General features: G+C 45.5%; 1 protein-coding gene across 2 annotated transcripts in view; it reads right to left on the bottom strand.

Annotated features, from left to right (window-relative positions):
* Positions 1 to 769: 769 nt before the first annotated feature.
* cpdp (CPD photolyase) overlaps positions 770 to 21140 on the bottom strand; it is a 121744-nt gene continuing 101373 nt past the window's right edge. For both annotated transcript variants that reach the window (XM_034165208.1, XM_034165209.1), the window contains 2 exons: positions 6622 to 6781; positions 770 to 1006 (listed from right to left, as the gene is read on the bottom strand). In XM_034165208.1, coding sequence (XP_034021099.1) covers positions 837 to 1006; positions 6622 to 6781 — 330 coding nt within the window. In that variant the 3' untranslated portion in view covers positions 770 to 836. The remainder of the gene's footprint in view (positions 1007 to 6621; positions 6782 to 21140) is intronic.

Genomic DNA, 21140 nt, shown 5'->3' with positions numbered 1-21140 from the left:
TCTCACACCCCGAGCGGCTTCCCCCCTCCCGCTGCCCAAACTCATGAATAGTTAACCCTCGCATGACAACATGAACAAACTCTGTGATCAGCTTATCCAAGTCCAGCACTTGCTCCAGAGGCTGTATTGTTGGTGTGAATAGTGATGCCGAAAGGAGAGAGTGCGCTTCTTTTATGACCACAATGCACTTGTTTCTCATAATGTGTTTATAACTTCTGTATTTTTATTGTATAAATATGTAACTGTATTTTGTGTTTGCTGCTGCAATTTTGGCCAGGACTCCCTTGGTTTTTAATCTCAATGGGATATTTTCTGGTTAAATAAAGGTTAGAAAGAAAGAAAGATGCCGTGCAGTCGCAACACGTGTGCAATGCATTCATAATACACCTGTAATGCTGCCGTGATAATCGGATCAGTTTCCTCACTACATGCGTTATACAACCGTGATTGTTCATCATATATTCACTATATATTATTAATATATCCGTAATTCATACTGGGACATTTGTCATTTTTGGCCATTTTTGTTGCGGATGACAATGAACGCCCGCAATTTGTATACTCAATTAATGCGCAATTAATCCTCTCCCCAGTGGGACAGGACCCTTAGCATGCAAAGCTAATTATGAGCAAAATAACATATCTCTCTTCATGTTCAATGTCTTAAAGTAACACAAAAGACAACAAAGAACAAATTAGAAAAGGAGACATAAAATATCAATAGTTACACACTTTCCTGGGAAGTTGAATAACAACAGTACACTCCAACCCAAAGGCAATTCCACCTTCCAAATTTATTAGACACATGAAAATGTCATCCACTTCCATCTGAAAAGCTATTTTTTGCCAGTGGTGTTCAGACCTGGAGCGACCTCGCACTTTTCAACAAAGGCCGGAACATCAAACTTGCGCTTGCAGCCATTGTAGTTCATGTAACGGATTTTCCCGAAAATGGCTCGTTCTGCCCAACCCTGATCATGGATCCCACAGATCGACCACATACAACCTGAAAACACAAAATCAATGACTGAGATGACAATGGATTACAAAATTAATGATTATAGTTATAAAGCACAAAATCAACTATTGAGACAATGGTAGCATGTCAGTATGCTAGCCATACAAAAGGGAAAATAAGTGCATCTTAAGTCTGGACTCTATAGAATGTAACTGTTTAATTGACACAGGGAGATCATTCCACAGAACAGGGGCATGATAAGAGAAAGCTCTGTGACCCGCAGACTTTTTAATTCACCCTAGGGAGACAAAGTAGTCCTGCACCCTGAGAACGCAGAGCCCGGGCCGGTACGTAAGGTTTAATTGGGTCAGCTAAGTAGGGAGGTGCCAGTCTGTGAATTTTATAGGCTCGTAGCAGAACCTTAAAATCTGAACTCACCGGGACAGGTAGCCAATGAAGGGATGCCAAAATGGGTGTAAACTACTGAGACAACAATGGATGAAAATATTAATAATTTTAGTTGAAAAGCACAAAATCCACCACTGAAATGTCACATTAGAATATTATTAATTTTAACTATAAAATACAAAATCGATTTCTGAGACAACAGCGGATTAGAATACTTACGGCGATAAAGCACACAATCGACGACTGAGACAATGGCAGATTAGAATATTAAATATTTCAGTTATAAAGCACAAAAACAACCACTGAGACAATGTCAGATTAGAATATTAATAATTTCAGTTACAATATTAATAATTTAACTTAAAAATCACACAACAACTGACACAACAATGGATTAGAATGTTGGAGTAGAATATTAATCATTTCAGTTTTAATCTAAATAATTTCAGTTTGTAGCACAAAATCAACCACTGAGACAACGGTAGATTAGAATATTAATAATTTAAGTTAATAAAGTGCACAATCAACCACTGAGATGTCAGATTAGAATATCAATAATTTCAGTTGTAAAGCACAAAATCAACTACTGAGACAACATCAGATTAGAATATTAATCATTTCACTTATAAAGCACACAATCAACCACTGAGACAACGTTGGAGTAGAATATTAATAATTTCAGTTAGAATATGAATAATTTCAATTTTAAAGCAAAGAACTACTGAGACGTCAGATTAGAATATTAATAATTTCAATTATAAAGCACAAAATCAACAACTGAAACGTCAGATTATAATATAAATAATTTCAGTTATGAAGCTCAAAATCAACAACTGAGACAATGTCAGATTAGAATATATATAATTTCAGTTTGAAGCACAAAATCAACTACTGAGATGTCAGATTAAAATATAAATAATGTCATTTATAAAGCACAAAATCAACAACTGAGACGTCCCCCTCTAGCTGCCACCTTATCGTGGTGGTGGAGTTTACGTACCCGGATGATCCTAGGAGCTATGTTGTCGGGGGCTTTGTGCCCCTTGTAGGGTCTCCCAAGGCAAACAGGTCCTAGGTGACGGGTCAGACTAAGGGCAGTTCAGAACCTCCATGACCAGTAAAAAATCAAGGACCGAGACGTCGCCCAGTATGGTGGAGCCGGGGCCCCACCCTGGAGCCAGGCCTGGGGTTGGGGCTCGCGAGCGCCTGGTGGTCGGGCCTTAGCCCATGGGGCCCGGCCAGGCTCAGCCCGAAAGAGCGACGTGGGCCCGCCCTCCTGTGGGTTCACCACCTGCAGAGGGGGCCATGGGGTCAAGTGCAGAGAGGATTGGGTGGCGGTCGAGGGCGAATGGCCCGGCGGCCTGGTCCATGCTCACAGCCCCTAGCTGTTGGGACATGGAATGAGCCTGAGCTTGTGCGGGAGGTTGAGAGATACCGACTAGAGATAGTCGGGCTCACCTCCACGCACAGCTTGGGCTCTGGTACCCAACTCCTGGAGAGGGGCTGGATGCTTCATTTTTCTGGCGTTGCCCACGGGGAGAGGTGGAGAGCTGGGGCCGCATTGCTTGTTGCTCCCCAGCTCAGTCGCCATGTGTTGGAGTTCACTCCAGTGAAAGAGAGGGGTGCATCTCTACGCCTTCGGGTCGGGGACAGGTCTCTCACCGTTGTCTCGGCCTATGGGCCGAGCAGCAGTGCAGAGTACCCGACCTTCCTGGAGTCCCTGGAAGAAGTACTAGAAAGCGCTCCGACTGGGGACTCCATTGTTCTCCTGGGGGATTTCAACGCCCACGTGGGCAGCGACAGTGAGACCTGGAGGGGGGTGATCGGGAAGCATGGCCTCCCCGATCTGAACCCGAGTGGTGTTCAGTTGTTGGACTTCTGTGCTAGTCACAGTTTGTCCATCACGAACACCATGTTCGAGCACAAGGGTGTCCATAAGTGCACATGGCACCAGGATACCCTGAGCCGGAGGTCGATGATCGACTTTGTAGTCGTATCATCTGACCTTCGGACACTCGAGTGAAGAGAGGGGCAGAGCTGTCGACCGATCATCACCTGGTGGTGAGTTGGATCCGCTGGAAGGGGAGGAAGCCGGTCAGACCTGGCAGAACCCTCTGTCAGCAAGGTCTTCAACTCCCACCTCCGGGAGAGCTTCTCCCAGATTCCGGAGGAGGTTGGAGACACAGAGTCCGAGTGGACCATGTTCTCCACCTCCATTGTCGATGCGGCAGCTCGTAGCTGTGGTCACAAGGTCTCTGGTGCCTGTCGCGGCGGCAATCCCCAAACCTGGTGGTGGACACCGGAAGTAAGGGATGCCGTCAAGCTGAAGAAGGAGTCCTACTTATCTTTGTTGGTAGGTGAGACCCCGGAGGCAGCTGACAGGTACAGCTGACAGTTCGGGGAGGCCATGGAGGAGGACTATTGGTCGGCCACGAAGAGATTCTGGCATACCGTCCGGAAGCAGCTCTCCACCAGCACTGTTTATGAAGTGGGTGGGGAGCTGTTGACCCTGACTGGGGACACTGTCGGGCGGTGGAAGGAATACTTCGAGGATCTCCTCAATCCCATCGTCACGTCTTCCGAAGAGGAAGCAGAGACTGGGACTCATCCATTACCCAGGCCAAAGTCACGGAGGTGGTTAGAAAGCTCCTCAGTGGCAAGGCTCCTGGGGTGGATGAAATCCGTCCTGAGTACCTTAAGTCTCTGGATGTTGTGGGACTGTCTTGGCTGACACGCCTCTGCAACATCGCGTGGCGATCAGGGACAGTGCCTCTGGACTGGCAGACCGGGGTGGTGGTCCCTCTGTTTAAGAAGGGGGACCGGAGGGTGTGTTCCAACTATAGGGGGATCACACTCCTCAGCCTCCCCGGTAAGGTCTATTCCAGAGTACTGGAGAGGAGAACTCGACCGATGGTCGAACCTCGGATTCAGGAAGAGCAGTGTGGTTTTCGTCCTGGTCGCGGCACACTGGACCAGCTCTACATGCTCCATTGGGTGCTCGAGGGTTCATGGGAGTTCGCCCAACCAGTCCACATGTGTTTTGTGGATCTGGAGAAGGCGTTCGACCGTGTCCCTCGGGGCACCTTGTGGGGGATGCTCCAGGAGTACGGGGTCCGGGGTCCTTTGCTAAGGGCTATCCGGTCCCTGTACGACCACAGCAGGAGCTTGGTTCGCATTGCCGGTAGTAAGTCAAACCTGTTTCCAGTGCACATTGGCCTCCGCCAGGGCTGCCCTTTGTCACCGGTTCTCTTCATTATTTTTATGGACAAAATTTCTAGGTGCAGCCAGGGTGTAGAGGGGGTCTGGTTTGGGAACCACAGAATCTCGTCTCTGCTGTTTGCGGACGATGTGGTTCTGTTGGTTTCGTCAAATCAGGACCTTCAGCGTGCACGGGGGCGGTTTGCAGCCGAGTGTGAAGCGTCCGTGGATGAAAATCAGCACCTCGAAATCCGAGGCCATGGTTCTCGACCGGAAAAAGGTGCTTTGCCCCCTTCAGGTCGGTGGAGTGTCCTTGCCTCAAGTGTTGGAGTTTAATTATCTCGGGGTCTTGTTCACGAGTGAGGGACGGATGGAGCGTGAGATCGATAGACGGATCAGTGCAGCATCTGCAGTGATGCGGTCGCTGTATCGGACCGTTGTGGTGAAGAGAGAGCTGAGTAGGGGGGCAAAGCTCTCGATTTACCGATCGATCTACGTTCCGATCCTCACCTATGGTCATGAGATTTGGCTCATGACCGAAAGAACGAGATCGCGAGTACAAGCGGCTGAGATGAGTTTCCTCCGCAGGGTGGCTGGGCGCTCCCTTAGAGATAGGGTGAGGCGCTCGGTCACTCGGGAGGAGCTCGGAGTTGAGCCGCTGCTCCTTCACGTCAAAAGGAGTCAGTTGAGGTGGCTCGGGCATCTTTTCCGGATGCCCCCTGGACGCCACGCTGGAGAGGTGTTCCGGGCACGTCCCATTGGGAGGAGGCCCCGGGGAAGACCCAGGACACGCTGGAGGGCTGGAGGGACTACATCTCTCGGCTGGCTTGGGAACGCCTTGTAGATCGGGAGGTCTGGGCGGCTTTGCTTGAGCTGCTGCCCCCGCGACCCGACTCCGGATAAAGCGGAAGAAAATGGATGGATGGCACAAAATCAACTACTGAGACGTCTGATTAAAATATAAATAATGTCATTTATAAAGCACAAAATCAACAACTGAGACGTCAGATTAAAATATAAATAATTTCAGTTATAAAGCACAAAATCAATTACTGAGACAATGTAGGATTGGAATTTTAATCATTGCAGTTATAAAGCACAAAATCAACTACTGAGACAACATCGGATTGGAATATTAATCATTTCAGTAACAATATTAATAATGTTAGTTATGAAGCTTACAACTACTGAGACAACGTTGGATTAAAATATTAATAATTTTACTTACTAAGCACATAATCAACTACAGAGACAACAACAGATTATAAAATTAATGTTTATAGTTATAAAGCATACAAAGCATAAAGCATAGTTATAAAGCACAGAATCGGCTACTGAGACGACAGATTACAAAATTATTGATTACAGTTAAAAGCCAACAATCAACTACCGAAACGTCAGATTATAAAATTAATGATTGTAATTGCAAATCGCACAATCGACTACCGAGACGATGACAGATTATAAAATTATTGATTATAGTTATATAGCACAAAATCAACTACTCAGTCAATGTTGATGTTGAATATTAATAATTTCAATTACAATAGTAATAATTTCAGTTATAAAGCACAAAATCAACAGCTGAGACAATGTCAGATTAGAATATAAATAATTTCAGTTATAAGCACAAAATCAACAACAAGTTGACAGCTCGGTTCAACTCGACTTGTCTTCAAAAAAAAAAAAATGCTGTCTGTAAAAGTGATAATTTTGCATTTAAAAGAATTCATATATATTCATTGTCCAATGACGTGTGGGCACTGGTGAAGGGTAGATAGGTAACATGCTCACTAAGCCCGAATTTAACGATTGTGATACTTTTTTGTGTACATAGAAGAAATGTTATGTCGAGTCATGAAAAATGGGAACAAAAACAAAAGTGTTGCATTTTTGTTTTTGTTGAGTATATAGAGCTGTATAGATATCCAACAACTAAAAAACCTGTCCAAAGCAGATGTATATGCATTACACTGAAGATAGATGAATAAATGAAGGCATGAATTAAAGGAAATTCAATGAATAAATAATCCAATGAATGAATGAATTCCACATACCCACATAACCATTTGGGTCTCTGCCATCCAGCTGGTACCTGTCGTTTAGGTATATGGCAAACTCCAGAGCCTGTTCTGGCGACTCTGTCCACTCTAGGATTTTCTTGGCCCAGTACATCCTCAGAAAGCCATGCATCTTTCCTTCACGGACCATCTGGATCTACATGTGGAAAAGTTCATGTTGACACACACAGTTTGAAACTAAATTTTCTTGGATCAAAACATCTGATTTTTCACATTAAAACTGTGGCCTGCATTCAATAACATACCCATAAAGTATCTGGAGGTTCATCCATCCATTTTCTATACCCACTTACTCCAATTAAGTGTTACGGGGTTTGGAGCCTATCGCAGCAGTCACAGGATGTGATGCACGGTTCACCCTGGACAGGACACGTCTGTCACAGGGTCACATACAGACAAACAAACACATTCACACCTATGGACCTGCACATCTTTGCATGTGTGAGGAAGCCAGAGCACCCGGAGGAAACCCACACAAACACGGGGAGAACATGCAAACTCCACACAGAAAGGCGGGAAGCAAACCCACAATATTCTTGCTGTGAGGCAACAGTGTTAACCACTAAGCCACTGTGCACCATCTGGGAGTTCATGCTGTGCAAATTTAGTGCACATTTGAATTTGGGATACTACTAGAAAAGGGTATGCGCACCGGCTGATTCCAAAATGCAAAAATTCTACTTTTATCAGCTTCAGCCCATGTGGAACTCTGTAAATTGAAACTGAGACATCTGACCTACATTAAGACAAACTCTCTCTCGAGTTGATCTGGATCACCTGCCAAATCTTGTAAGGATCTTAGTCTACAGTACATCTAATGGTATTTACAGCACTTTTTCCACATTTTGTTATATTACAGCCTTATTCCAAAAGGGATGAAATTCATTTGTACTCTCAAAATTCTACACACAACACTCCATAATGACAACATGAAAAATATACATTTTTTTTAATTTTTGCAAATTTATTAAAAATAAAAAGTAAGAAATCACGCATCCATAAGTATTCACAGCCTTTGCTCAATACTTTGTTGATGCACTTTTGGCAGCAATTCCAGCCTCAAGTCTTCTTGAATATGATGACACAAGCTTGGTGCATCTATCTTTGGGCAATTTGGCTCATTCCTCTTTGCAGCACCTCTCAAGCTCCATCAGGTTGGATGGGGAGCGTCGGTGCACAGACATTTTCAGATCTCTCCAGAGATCTTCAATCAGATTCAGGTCTGGGTTCTGGCTGGACCACTCAAGGACATTCACAGTTGTCCTGAAGCCACTCCTTTGATATCTTGGCTGTGTGTTTAGGGTCATTGTCCTGCTGAAAGAGGAACCGTCGCCCTAGTCTGAGGTCAAGAGCGCTCTGGAGCAGGTTTTCATCCAGGATGTCTCTATACATTGCTGCATTTCCCTCAATCCTGACTAGTCTCCCAGTTCCTGCTGCTAAAAAAATACCCCACAGCATGATGCTGCCACCACCATGCTTCACTGTAGGCATGGTGCCTGGTTTCATCATACCAGAGAATGTTGTTTCGCCTGGTCTGAATCCTTCATGTGCCTTTTGTCAAACTCCAAGCGGGCTGCCATGCGCCTTTTACTAAGGAGTGGCTTCCATCTGGACACTCTACCACACAGGCCTGAGTGGTGGATTGCTGCAGAGATGGTTGTCCTTCTGGAAGGTTCTCCTCTCTCCACAGAGGAATGCTGGAACTCTGACCTTCCTGACTAAGGTCCTTCTCCCCCAATCGCTCACTTTAGATGGGCGACCAGCTCTAGGAAGAGTCCTGGTGGATCTGAACTTCTTCCATTTACAGATGATGGAGATCACTGTGCTCATTGGGACCTTCAAAGCACCAGAAATGTTTCTGTATCCTTCCCCAGATTTGTGTGTCCAGACAATCCTGTCTCTGAGGTTAACAGACAATTCCTTTGACTTCATGCTTGGTTTGTGCTCTGACTGTCAACTGTGGGACCTTATATGTTGACAGGTGTGTGTTTTTCCAAATCATGTCCAAGCAACTGAATTTACCCCAAGTGGACTCCAATGAAGCTGTGGAAACATCTCAAGGATGATCAGTGGAAACAGGAGGCACCTGAGCTCAATTTTGAGCTTCATGACAAAAGCTGTGAATACTTATGTACCTGTGATTTCTTAGTTTTCTATTGTTAATAAATTTGCAAATATATAACTTTTCACATTGTCATTATGGGGTATTGTGTGTAACATTTTGAGGGAAAAATGAATTTACTCCATTTTGGAATAAGGCTGTAACATAAGAAAATGTGGAAAAAGTGAAGCACAGTGAATACTTTCTGGATGCACCGTATCTGAAAAAACTGGCAATAAAACAGACTATTTACATGTTATACCAAAGGAGACCATTTATTATGCAACCCATTATCTTTGCCTTGGTATTTTTATTTAATTCATTTCACGTTGTAGAGATTTGCTTTGCATTTGAGTTTAAGGAGGATAAGTTTAGAAATTATGTTGAGAAGCCTGAATTAGTTTTTGTATTTGAAATGGTGTAAACAAATTAAGGGGCTGGAAACTTTTTCAAAAGACATTGTGGTTGAGGTCACATAGATAATCATCAATCCAAGGAGTGTGTAGTCTACGGTGAAAGGCTTTGTAGTAGCTGAAGCAATTGACTCTTGTAGACTCATGAGCACTGAATTTAAACTGTCTGTGAGGCTATCAACTGATTGTTCATATCCAGAGTGACTCTTCTTAGTTTTATTTTTTTATTTTTAATACATTTGCAAAAATCTCCAAGTGTTAACAGTGTTAACAGAACGTTGAAGGAGAAAAACGAATTTCATCCATTTTGGAGTAAGGATGTAACATAGTAAGTCCCTTCGGCTGCTCCCTTGTTTTCACTCGGTGCCACCACAGCAGATTCTAGGTGGATCTGCATGTTGACTTTGGCACAAGTTTTACGCCGGCAGCCCTTCCTGATGCAACTCCACATTACATGGAGAAATATGGATTTGAACCCAGAACCTTCCGCCCTGAAACCAAGGGCACTGACCACTTGGCCAACACCCCTGACAAATAAGGCTGTAACATAATGTGGAAAAAGTCACTGATTAATCACGTGAAACATAGTTGCAAAAATGGACCTCATTTATAAAGTGCTTTTCCATCTGCATCAGACACTCAAAGTGCTTTAATCAATCAATCAATCAATTTTATTTATATAGCGCCAAATCACAACAAACAGTTGCCCCAAGGCGCTTTATATTGTAAGGCAAGGCCATACAATAATTATAGAAAAACCCCAACGGTCAAAACGACCCCCTGTGAGCAAGCACTTGGCGACAGTGGGAAGGAAAAACTCCCTTTTAACAGGAAGAAACCTCCAGCAGAACCAGGCTCAGGGAGGGGCAGTCTTCTGCTGGGACTGGTTGGGGCTGAGGGAGAGAACCAGGAAAAAGACATGCTGTGGAGGGGAGCAGAGATCAATCACTAATGATTAAATGCAGAGTGGTGCATACAGTGTTGTGTGTTGGGGGGTTTGGCTGGATGTTTTTGTGTTGTTTTCTTTTCTTTGCTCTCCAGGTGGTATGCAAACTGGTTTTTGTCTGTGGAGAAGGTGCTGGCAGAAGAATCCTTCACCCTCATCAACATTATTGGCTTCACTTGTGTAGGATGTTAACGTGCAGGCCTAATGACTCGCAGCACCTGTGGATGATGCTCACGTGCAAACTTAAAGACTTTCAGCTGAAGCAGATAATGAGATGGCGTTCTGCATTTAAGCCATGAGTGATTCAAGCAGAATTGCCGGGAACTCGACCTTGTGACGTTCGTTTGTGAGACGCTGAGGACCGCGCCTGGGTTTGACACATCGTGCCTGTGAAGGAGGACGGGTGAGGGACACATGCTGTCAGCACACATCAGAGGTGATTGATTGTCTGAATAAGTGTTAACAGTAATTTGGTATTTTGTTACGCAGTATATTTGAACATTGATGAGAATTGTGCAGCTCGCTTCTCACTGCCGTGGCGTGCGGAATGATGATCCTCCACCTGTTGTGAGAAGCTGCTCATTTACATAAAGCTTAAATTCAGACCTGAATGTGTTGCTGATAGTGTGTGCCTTTGAAGGATATTAGTTGTAGCTGCTGACTTACCTCACCTCTTCTATCCTTCACAGAGTCAGTTTGTCGTGTCCACCTGGGGGGTGTTTTGGCGGTGAATGTGAGTCCAGAAGCGCCGGGCTTCGATCCCTTTGGGCGCTGGAGAGCGCGCCGTCCTTCACTTCACCAGACAAACGCACTTTTATGTTGTACACCAAGTATACACCAAGCCTTAGCCCTCATCCGGGCTCTGAGCAGGGCAGAGCGGGCGGTACACCACACCCGACGGCACTTCCTCAGATGGGCCTGGACCGAGGGCACCCCGACCTCTCCCTCCACCAGTGGAAACAATGGGGGCTGGTACCCCAAACACACCTCAAACGGGGAGAGGCCGGTGGCAGATGAAACTTGGCTATTATGAGCGTACTCGATCCAGGCCAGATGGTCACTCCAGGCCGTCGGGTGCGTGGAGGTCACGCAGCAGAGGGCCTGCTCCAATTCCTGGTTCGTCCGCTCTGCCTGCCCGTTCGTCTGGGGGTGGTACCCAGACGAGAGACTGACGGTGGCCCCCAGTTCCCTGCAGAAACTCCTCCAGACCTGGGAGGAGAACTGAGGACCACGATCCGAGACAATGTCTGATGGAATCCCATGCAGATGCACGACGTGGTGGACCAGGAGGTCTGCAGTCTCCTGGGCCGTCGGGAGCTTCGGGAGGGCCACGAAGTGGGCCGCCTTGGAGAACCGGTCCACTATCGTTAAGATGGTGGTGTTGCCCTGGGACGGCGGGAGGCCCGTGACAAAGTCCAGGCCGATATGAGACCAGGGGCGACGAGGCACAGGCAGAGGCTGGAGGAGGCCTTGGGCCTTGTGATGGTCGGCTTTGCCCCTGGCACAGGTGGTGCAGGCCTGGACATACTCCCGGACGTCGGCTTCCATAGACGCCCACCAGAAGCGCTGCCGGACCACTGCCACGGTCCTTCGCACCCCTGGGTGACAGGAGAGCCTGGAACCGTGACAGAAGTCAAGGACCGCAGCCCTGGCCTCTGGTGGGACGTACAGTTTGTTCTTCGGACCTGTCCCCGGGTCCGGGCTCCGTGTCAGGGCCTCCCGGACGGTCTTCTCCACGTCCCAGGTAAGGGCGGCCACGACAGTGGACTCGGGGATGATGGTTTCAGGGGGGTCTGACAGCTCGGTCTTGACCTCCTCTTCGTGCACCCGGGACAGGGCGTCAGATCGTTGGTTCTTTGTCCCGGGGCGGTAGGTGATCCGGACGTCAAAATGCCCGAAGAACAGCGACCAGCGGGCTTGCCTGGGGTTCACACGCTTCGCGGCCCGGATATACTCCAGGTTCCGATGGTCCGTGAAAACTGTAAATGGTACCGATGCTCCCTCCAACAGGTGTCTCCACTCCTCAAGAGCCTCCTTCACCGCAAGAAGTTCCCGATTGCCGACGTCATAGTTCCGTTCAGCTGGGGTCAACCTGCGGGAAAAGTAGGCACAAGGATGGAGAACCTTGTCGGACTCCCCGCTCTGGGACAGCACGGCTCCTATCCCTGAGTCAGAGGCATCCACTTCAACAACAAACTGGTGCTTGGGATCGGGCTGCACCAGAACCGGTGCAGTCGAGAACCGGCGTTTCAACTCCCTAAGCGCGGCTTCGCACCGATCCGACCAGGTGATGGGGACTTTTGTGGAGGTCAGGGCTGTCAGGGGGCTAACTACCTGACTGTAGCCCTTGATGAACCTCCGGTAGAAATTTGCAAAACCGAGGAACTGTTGTAGTTTCCTACGGTTCGTTGGTTGGGGCCAATCTTTCACCGCCGCAACCTTGGCCGGATCAGGGGCGACGGAGTTGGTGGAGATGATGAACCCCAAGAAGGACAAAGAAGTGCGGTGGAACTCACACTTCTCGCCCTTCACAAACAGCCGGTTCTCCAACAACCGCTGTAGGACCTGATGTACATGCTTGACATGGGTCTCAGGATCCGGAGAAAAGATGAGTATATCGTCTAGATATACGAAGACAAACCGATGCAGGAAGTCCCGCAAGACGTCATTAACCAATGCTTGGAACGTCACGGGCGCATTGGTGAGGCCGAACGGCATGACCAGGTACTCAAAGTGACCTAACGGGGTGTTAAATGCCGTCTTCCACTCGTCTCCCTCCTGGATCCGAACCAGGTGATAAGCATTCCTAAGATCCAATTTCGTGAAAATTTGGGCTCCATGCAGGGGCGTGAACACTGAATCCAACAGAGGTAACGGGTATCGGTTGCGAACCGTGATCTCGTTCAGCCCTCTGTAATCAATGCATGGACGGAGTCCGCCGTCCTTCTTGCCCACAAAAAAGAAACCAGCACCCATCGGGGAGGAGGAGTTCCGGATCAACCCGGCAGCTAACGAGTCCCGGATGTAGGTCTCCATTGATTCGCGTTCCGGACATGAGAGGTTGTACAGCCTGCTGGACGGGTACTCAGCGCCCGGTATCAAATCAATGGCACAATCGTACAGACGGTGCGGGGGCAGCGTGAGCACCAGATCCTTGCTGAAGATGTCAGCAAGGTCGTGGTACTCGGCCGGCACCGCCGTCAGATTGGGGGGGACTGAAACCTCCTCCTTAGCAGTCACACTGGGTGGAACCGAGGATCCTAAACATTCCCGGTGGCAGGTTTCGCTCCACTGAACCACAACCCCAGACAGCCAATCAATCCGGGGATTGTGTTTTAACACCCATGGAAAACCCAAAATCACTCGGGAGGTAGAAGGTGTTACATAAAACACAATCTCCTCCCTGTGATTCCCAGACACCACCAATGTCACTGGCTGTGTCTGGTGTGTGATTAGTGGAAGAAGGGTGCCATCTAGCGCCCGCACCGACAATGGTGACGGTAAGGCCACTAGAGGGAGCCCAACCTCCTTTGCCCATCTGCTATCCAGCAGATTCCCCTCCGACCCCGTGTCCACCAGTGCTGGGGCGTGAAGGGTTAGATCCCCACTCAGGATCGTGACTGGGATTCATGCAGATCATCGGGGTTTCCCCACGTGAGTGTTGTGACCCACCCTTAGCCCAGTCTCTAAGGACGAGTGCTGTTGTTTTGACCGTTTGGGGCATTCTCTCTGTATGTGCTCGGTAGAGCTGCAGAGAAAACACTCTCCACGGATCAGCCTCCTTTGTCTCTGATCTGATCATTTTTTGGCACTGCTCGTTTCCATAGCAACGTCAGCAGGGGGAGCTGTTGTCACGTGGAGAGCCCTGGCAGTGGAGCGTGGGGAAGTCGGCTTCCTTTCGGACCCGGGAGGAAGAGGAACGGCTTGTGCCTGGCCATGCCCCTCATCTCGTTCCCGTCGGTGCTCCGTTAATCGGTTGTCTAACCGTATAACCAGGTCGATAAGCCCATCTAAATCCCGCGGCTCGTCCTTTGCCACCAGGTGCTCCTTAAGGACCAGAGACAGTCCGTTTACAAAGGCGGTGCGGAGCGCAACAGCATTCCAGCCGGCTCCCGCTGCCGCGATGCGGGAGTCGACTGCATACTTCGCTGCGTTCCGACGCCCCTGCCGTATCGATAGCAGCACACTTGAAGCGGTCTCGCCTCTATGAGGGTGGTCGAACACCTGTTGGAACTCCCTCACAAACTCAGTATAAACCGTTAGGAGCCATGAATTCTATTCCCAAAGCGCCGTAGCCCAGGCGCGTGCCTCTCCTCGAAGCAAATTGATCACATAAGCCACCCGGCTGGCGTCTGCTGCGTACATGACGGGACGCTGTGAAAAGACGAGCGAGCACTGCATCAAGAAGTCCACGCACGTCTCCACACAGCCTCCGTACGGCTCCGGAGGACTTATGTATGCTTCAGGGGAAGGTGGGGGGGTTCGTTGAACGACCAGTGGAATGTCTGTTTCTGGCACACGGTCAGCAGGAGAAGGTGCTGCAGCAGCGCCCTGAGCACGCGCTTCTACCTGGGCGGTGAGAGCCTCCATCCTACGATTGAGAACACTGCTCTGCTCGGTAATTAAGTCCAACCGAGCGGTAAAGGCGGTTAAGATGTGCTGCAGCTCACCCAACATGCCTCCTGCTGGCGCCTGTGCACCCCGCTCTTCCATTGGCTGTTCAAGCGATGGTTGACGCCCCTCGGGATCCATGACGCTGGCCGAGAAATCCTGTTGTGAAAGTGTCGTGACACGGACCCACAACAGGGGGCGTTAATGAACGGACAATGGATAAGCCAAAAAGTAACAATTTAATGTTGTGAATCACACAACGATGTACAGACAATAACAATACAGTGACTGTCAATCATACACCAGGTGACGTGTGGGCAGGCTCGACGATAGAAGACGCCTGGCGAGAGAAAAGCCGGATCCACACAGCTTCCACCGCCAACGGAGCTGAAGAACACCGGAGCCACCAAGCCCTGCGCCCCAGGTGGCTGCTGTCTTCAGCAGTCAGACCCGGTACTGCTGGCAGAGAACAGAGACAGTCCAAATGAGTGTGAGGTCGCACACTCAGTAATCCCACAGTCTGTATTCAGTAAAGGAGGGAGAACCTCCACCTCCAATCACACACTCGTGCAGCTCCTGTCTAACCACTTATCTGGTTGGGGTGTGAAGCGAAGCCATTGCTGATCACACCAAACGCCAATACCACAGACAAGGACACACCACAGGAAAACGGCTGCAATGAAGTTCAGATTATTACTCAATGTTTTTGAGTCAGCAGAGACAATTACCTGATTGGTAGTTGATTTCTCGGCGAGGAGGTGGAGTCGCAGTCCGGCCTTTATGGAGATGGTGATGAGTTGGCTGAGTGACAGCTGGTGCTGATGAAGAGTGACAGCTGTCACTCCCAGTGGCTCCGGCGCCCTCTCGTGCTTGAAGCCCGCACTCTAAGCAGGGCGCCATCTGGTGGTGGTGGGCCAGCAGTACCTCCTCTTCAGCGGCCCACACAACACTTGCCCAGGGGCCCTTAGTGATATTCTGGTCAGGCTGGGATTTGAACCAAGGATCCTCTGGACTCAAGACCAACACTTAACCACTAGACCATCACCTCCCCAAATGACATTGAAACCAAATGTCATCCTGCCTTTGAAGGAAGGAGGAACTCTGGGTTTAGCTTAACACTTCATGGGGGTCCAAAACTTTGAACATCTGATTCTCTAACCTGCTCAGCTACCATGAACAATCATAATCATAATGACAAAATTCAGTCATGTTACTTTGTCACTGTTTATAGGCCTCTTGGTCTATTTCTTTTTTTTTTTTTTTTTTTTTTTTATTACCTTATTTTTATTGGTTTTTAACAGTGCAAAAAAGGAAAAAACAACACAACAAACAAAGAACAAATGGTTACACGCATACCTGGGCGACACTATATCTTCAATTTTGCATTATATATTATCCATTTTTTCCATTGTTTTTCCACTTTCACTTCTTGTAGTCTCAATCTATGTGTTATCTTTTCCATTAAATAATGTCTTTTATCGTTGATGTCCATTGGTCTTTTGTTGGCACAGATGTTGTGCCCCATGTCCTGGTTATACATTTTTTGGCTGCTAATGACATCATTTCAAACAAATGTACATCATTATGTGAAATGGTGTCTTCTGGAAAATTACACAGATAAATCAGTTCAGGTGCTAAGGGAACTGTATATCCCAACACTTCACAAAGTACATTGCAAACCATTTCCCAAAACATAACAATAGTTGGACATTTCCAGAAAATATGAGCATGGTCTACATTTATTCCTCCACATTCCCACCAACATGTTTGTTGTATTTTTAACTGTTTACTTTTAAGTTTGGGTGTAATAAAAAAAACAAATCAGGTTCTTCCATGCGAACTCCCTCCACGTTCGAGAGCTGGTAGTAGTGTGATGATGTCTCCACATATTTATCCAGTCTTGATCATCAATTTTTATGTGGAGCTCTTTCTCCCAATTACCTTTAATCTTTTCAGTTGTGTTTTTGTCATGCTCAATTAGAGCTTTATAAATTGTTGTTATTATTTTGATGTTGCTGTCTTTATAGGCTTTAGTTATTGTTTGAATTATACCACTCTCTCCTGTGGAAGAGTTCCCCTGTATTTCACTTTTGTAATAATCCCTCATTTGTAGATAGCAGAAGAAGTCATGCTTTCCAAGGTGATATTGTTCCTTTCATTTTTCAAAACTCCCCAGCTGCCCATTTTCCTCCAGTACACACCAAGTTGTCATCCCTCTAATTGTCCAGTAGTTATAATTTTGGTCATATTTTGCTGGCTTAAAATTACTGTCATATGCCACCCATTTCAGCTTTAATTCACTTTTTCCAGTCTTGTACATTTTGAGTATTTTAAACCATAGTGTCAAGGTATGATTTAGTATAGGGTCTAAATTTTATTTTAAGTTTTCATATTCATCTTTATCTTCAACCAAATTTTGTATGGGTTCCTCTAAAGTACCACTCTCAATGTCTTTCCATTTTGCATTATAATAGAGATTACACCAGCAGTATAGATATCTCAACTGGGATGCGTAATAATATTCTTTTAACTTGGGTAGCGACATTCCCCCTTTTTCTTTGGGCAGCTGGAGAATTCCAAATCTCACTCTAGGTCTCTTATTATCCCAAATAAACCTTGAAATCATCCTATCCCATGTCACAAATTGTGTGTTGGTGAGCCCTACTGGCAATGCTTGAAATAAAAATAAAAACCTGGGCAAAATGTTCATTTTTACAATTCCAATTCTAGAGCTGAAATCCAGAGGTAATGTAGACCACCTTTCAATATCATTCTGTATTCTCTCCTGTACCTGCGAAAAGTTTTTGGTGTTGATATCTGAAAAATCTGACGTTATTTCAACCCCTAAGTATTTAATAGATTGCATTCCCCATTTAAATTTAAATGTTTTTTAATGTATCTGCTTGGAGTAAAATTTAATTTTAAAACTTGTGTTTTAGAATTATTTATTTTATAACCAGACAGGTGCTCAAATTGTTTTAACAGTGTCATTAATTCAGGGAGGGACTTCTCTGGTTGTTCTAGATAAGCAATCACATCATCCGCAAAAAGTCCGATTTTATGTTCAGCCCCGTTTAATATGGCTCCCTTTATTTTGGTATTTTTTCTTACCGCTTGTGCCAAGGGCTCGATAAAAAGAGCAAACAAGGATGGGGAGAGGCAGCATCCCTGTCTGGTTGATCTTTCCAATTTAATTTCCCCAGTTAAATTTCCATTTATTTTAATTATGGCTGTTGGTTGCGAATAAAGTGTTTTAATGATTTTTATAGATTTAGAGTTAAATCCCATTCTCTCCAGCGCCAAATATAAAAAATTCCAGTTTACGGAGTCAAATGCTTTTTCAGCATCAATACTCAAAAGAACTGTACTTATTTTTTCCCTTTGCGCTCTCTCTGTTATATGTAATGTCCTCCTAATGTTATCATGTGTCTGACGTCCTTGTACAAATCCTGTCTGGTCTTCGTCGATCAAGTCTGATAAAAATGTATTTAGTCTTTTGGATATTATTGATGCATAAATTTTATAGTCTATGTTTAATACCGAGATGGGCCTATAGCTTGCACAGTCTTGTTTGTTCTTGCCTGGTTTTGGGATAATTGATATTATTGCTTCAGACCAAGAAGCTGGCATTTTATTTTCCTTTAAAGTCTAATTCAAGGAGTTATGTAGGATATCTATTAGGTCATTTTTAAACACTTTATACCATTCTGAGGGAAATTCGTCGCTTCCTGGTGTTTTATGGTTTTTCAGGGCATGTATGGCTGTCAATATTTCCTCCTTTGTAATCTCTGCTGTGAGCACTTTATTCTGGTTCAAACCTATAGATGGAAGATCCAATTGTTGAAGAAAGTTTCTCTTTTCTTCTTCACTCCCTGAAGGAGGTTGTGAATATAGTTGGCTATAGTAGTTTGTAAATATTCTTTCAATATCCTCTGGCTTATAAACTAATTTATTATTATCTAGATCCTTGATTTCGTTAATTGTATTTGATGTTTGTTGTTTTCTTATTCTTTTAGCTAATAACTTCGTGGCAATTTCTTTGCTTAAACTTTGCTTTAAAAAGACATGCTTTTTCTCAATTTCTTCAATTAGTATATTATGAATTTGTTTTTTTTATCTTGAATTTGCTGAGCAATTTCTGTCGTTTTTGTTTTCATAAATTGTAGCTTGAGTTCTTTGAGTCTTTCAGAACATTCTTCATAAATTTTAATTTTAGTTTTCTTTAACCATGCAGTTTTGGCTATAGGTTTTCCCCCGGGTTACTACTTTTAGAGCATCCCACAAGACTGTTGGGTCTACCTCTCCATTATTGTTCTCCTCAATGTATTGTTTTATATCTCCTTTTATGTCTTCTACTATTGTTTCATTGTTTAAAATGCTCAAATTCATCTTCCACAATGTCTGTTTTTTCCTGTTATATATATTAATTTTCATATATAGAGCATTATGATCAGATCGGTCTGCGCTTCCAATCTTACATTCCTCAATCTTGTATATGTCTGATTTGTTGGTAAAAAAATAATCTATCCGAGAGTGTGTCTTATGTCGAGCAGAGTAATGCGTAAAATCTTTCTCAAAGGGGTTCATAGTCCTCCATATATCAGTCAATCCTAATTCTTCTAAGGATATTTTAACAAATCTAGTTAGAGTACTTTTACTTACATTGGTGCTAGTTGTGTCGAGCCTATGATTCAAAACTATGTTCAAGTCACCCGCACAAACCAAAATTCCTTCTGCTTCAACTGCAACAGCGTTAAACAGAGACTTGAAGAACTGTTTATCACTTTCTGGAGGTGCATAGATATTAACTACTGTAATAATCGTGTCATCCAGCCTCCCTTTGACTATAATGTAGCGACCTTCTTTTCCCTTTATCTCCTTTTTATTTCAAACTTTGTAGAGTTGGATATCAAAATTGCAACTCCACGTTTACGACCTTGTTTAAATGAGCTGTAGTATGAATTTCTGAATCCTAATTTTTTTAAGTTTTTCGTGTTCTTGATCGTTTAAATGTCTCTTGCAGTAGAGCAAACTGAATTTTTTCCTTCTTCAATTTTTGTAAAACCTTCCGCCTTTCATTGGAGTTGTTAGACCATTTACATTCAAAGATATAAACTTTAGCATATTCGTATTTGTAGATTTGCTTCAATTTGTGTGCCCCCAGACAGTGTAAAACAAAAGGAACAAACCAAACAAACATATGAACAACCTGAACAAGGAACGTGTGACTTCCACAGTGAGGTATATTCCAAACCTCTCCCATTGTCCCTGTTGGTGGGTGGGCAGGGAATCCCCACAAAATGTGGGGGCCTGCTCCTAGACTCACGAGCACATCCTGGGGATGGAATCAAAGGTCTAGCAATGTCCAACATAAAAAACAACCCAAAGCCTGTCTCCCCCCTCATTGTCCACTGCTTAATCATTAATTGTTTACTTACTACTTTATGGGGTGCAAAACAGAAGTCCATAACATAGCCTTAATCAATCAAACAGTAGTTATTTTACTACCGCTGGTATTCCCGGAGTCTCTCTCGTGTGCGTTGTGCCATATCTTTGCTGGTTCCCCCGCTGCCGGCGCGCTGCCACTTACTCGCTGCAGATGTCTGCTCTCTTCCTCCGTCTTCGCTGCGCGGCATAGGCACGGGGACTCCTTTGTCTTTCATGTCCCGCGCAGCACTCTCAGCGGTGTCATAGCTCTTAACGCCGTCTTTCCAATGGATCCTAATCCTTGTAAATGGAGTTTGGAAACGAATTCCTCGCTCTTTCAGCACTCTTTTAATATCCAGGTAAGCGTGCCTTTTCTGGACGATTTCCGCTGAATAATCGTGGTCACACTGAATAAGCTGGTCTGCGACTCGTATTTTCTTTTGCCAGGCCTTTTTCAACAGCATTTCTTTAGTTTCAAACTTCAGAAAATTGACCACTATATGTCTGGGTTGCTCACCTGGCTTTGGCTTGAATGGAGGGGTTCTGTGAGTGCGTTGTATCTGAAGTTCCACTCCTTCGGGTATTTTCAGTTCTCTTTTGATTAATTGGGTCAAATACGCAGCAATGGAATCCCCCTCACTGTTCTCTGGCAGGTTAAAAATTTGAATATTGCACCTTCTTGATCTGGCCTCAAGATCTGTTATCTTTTCCTGCATCAATCCAGTTTGTTTCTGTAGTTTATGCAGCAAGTCGTCCGCGTCTGTATTCCTCCAGTGCTGCGATGCGTAGTTGTGCCTCGGTCAAACCCGCTTTCTGATCTTCCAATGCCTTTTTGTTTTCTTGAAGTATTTCTTGCTTTAGCTCGTCTTTCGCCGCAGTGAATTCTGCTCGGAGCTTCATGCCAAGATCTTGAATGTCATTGCTAAGCTTCGCTAGTCCTTCTAGCATTAGCTTTGACACGGTTTGGCTTCGCTCTTCACTTAGCTTTGCTTCGTTA

This window comes from Thalassophryne amazonica, unplaced genomic scaffold (genome assembly GCF_902500255.1).
Source record: "Thalassophryne amazonica unplaced genomic scaffold, fThaAma1.1, whole genome shotgun sequence".
NCBI lineage: Eukaryota > Metazoa > Chordata > Actinopteri > Batrachoidiformes > Batrachoididae > Thalassophryne > Thalassophryne amazonica.
The sequence above is the reverse complement of the archived record's forward strand: the minus strand, read 5'-3'. Positions and strand labels throughout refer to the sequence as shown.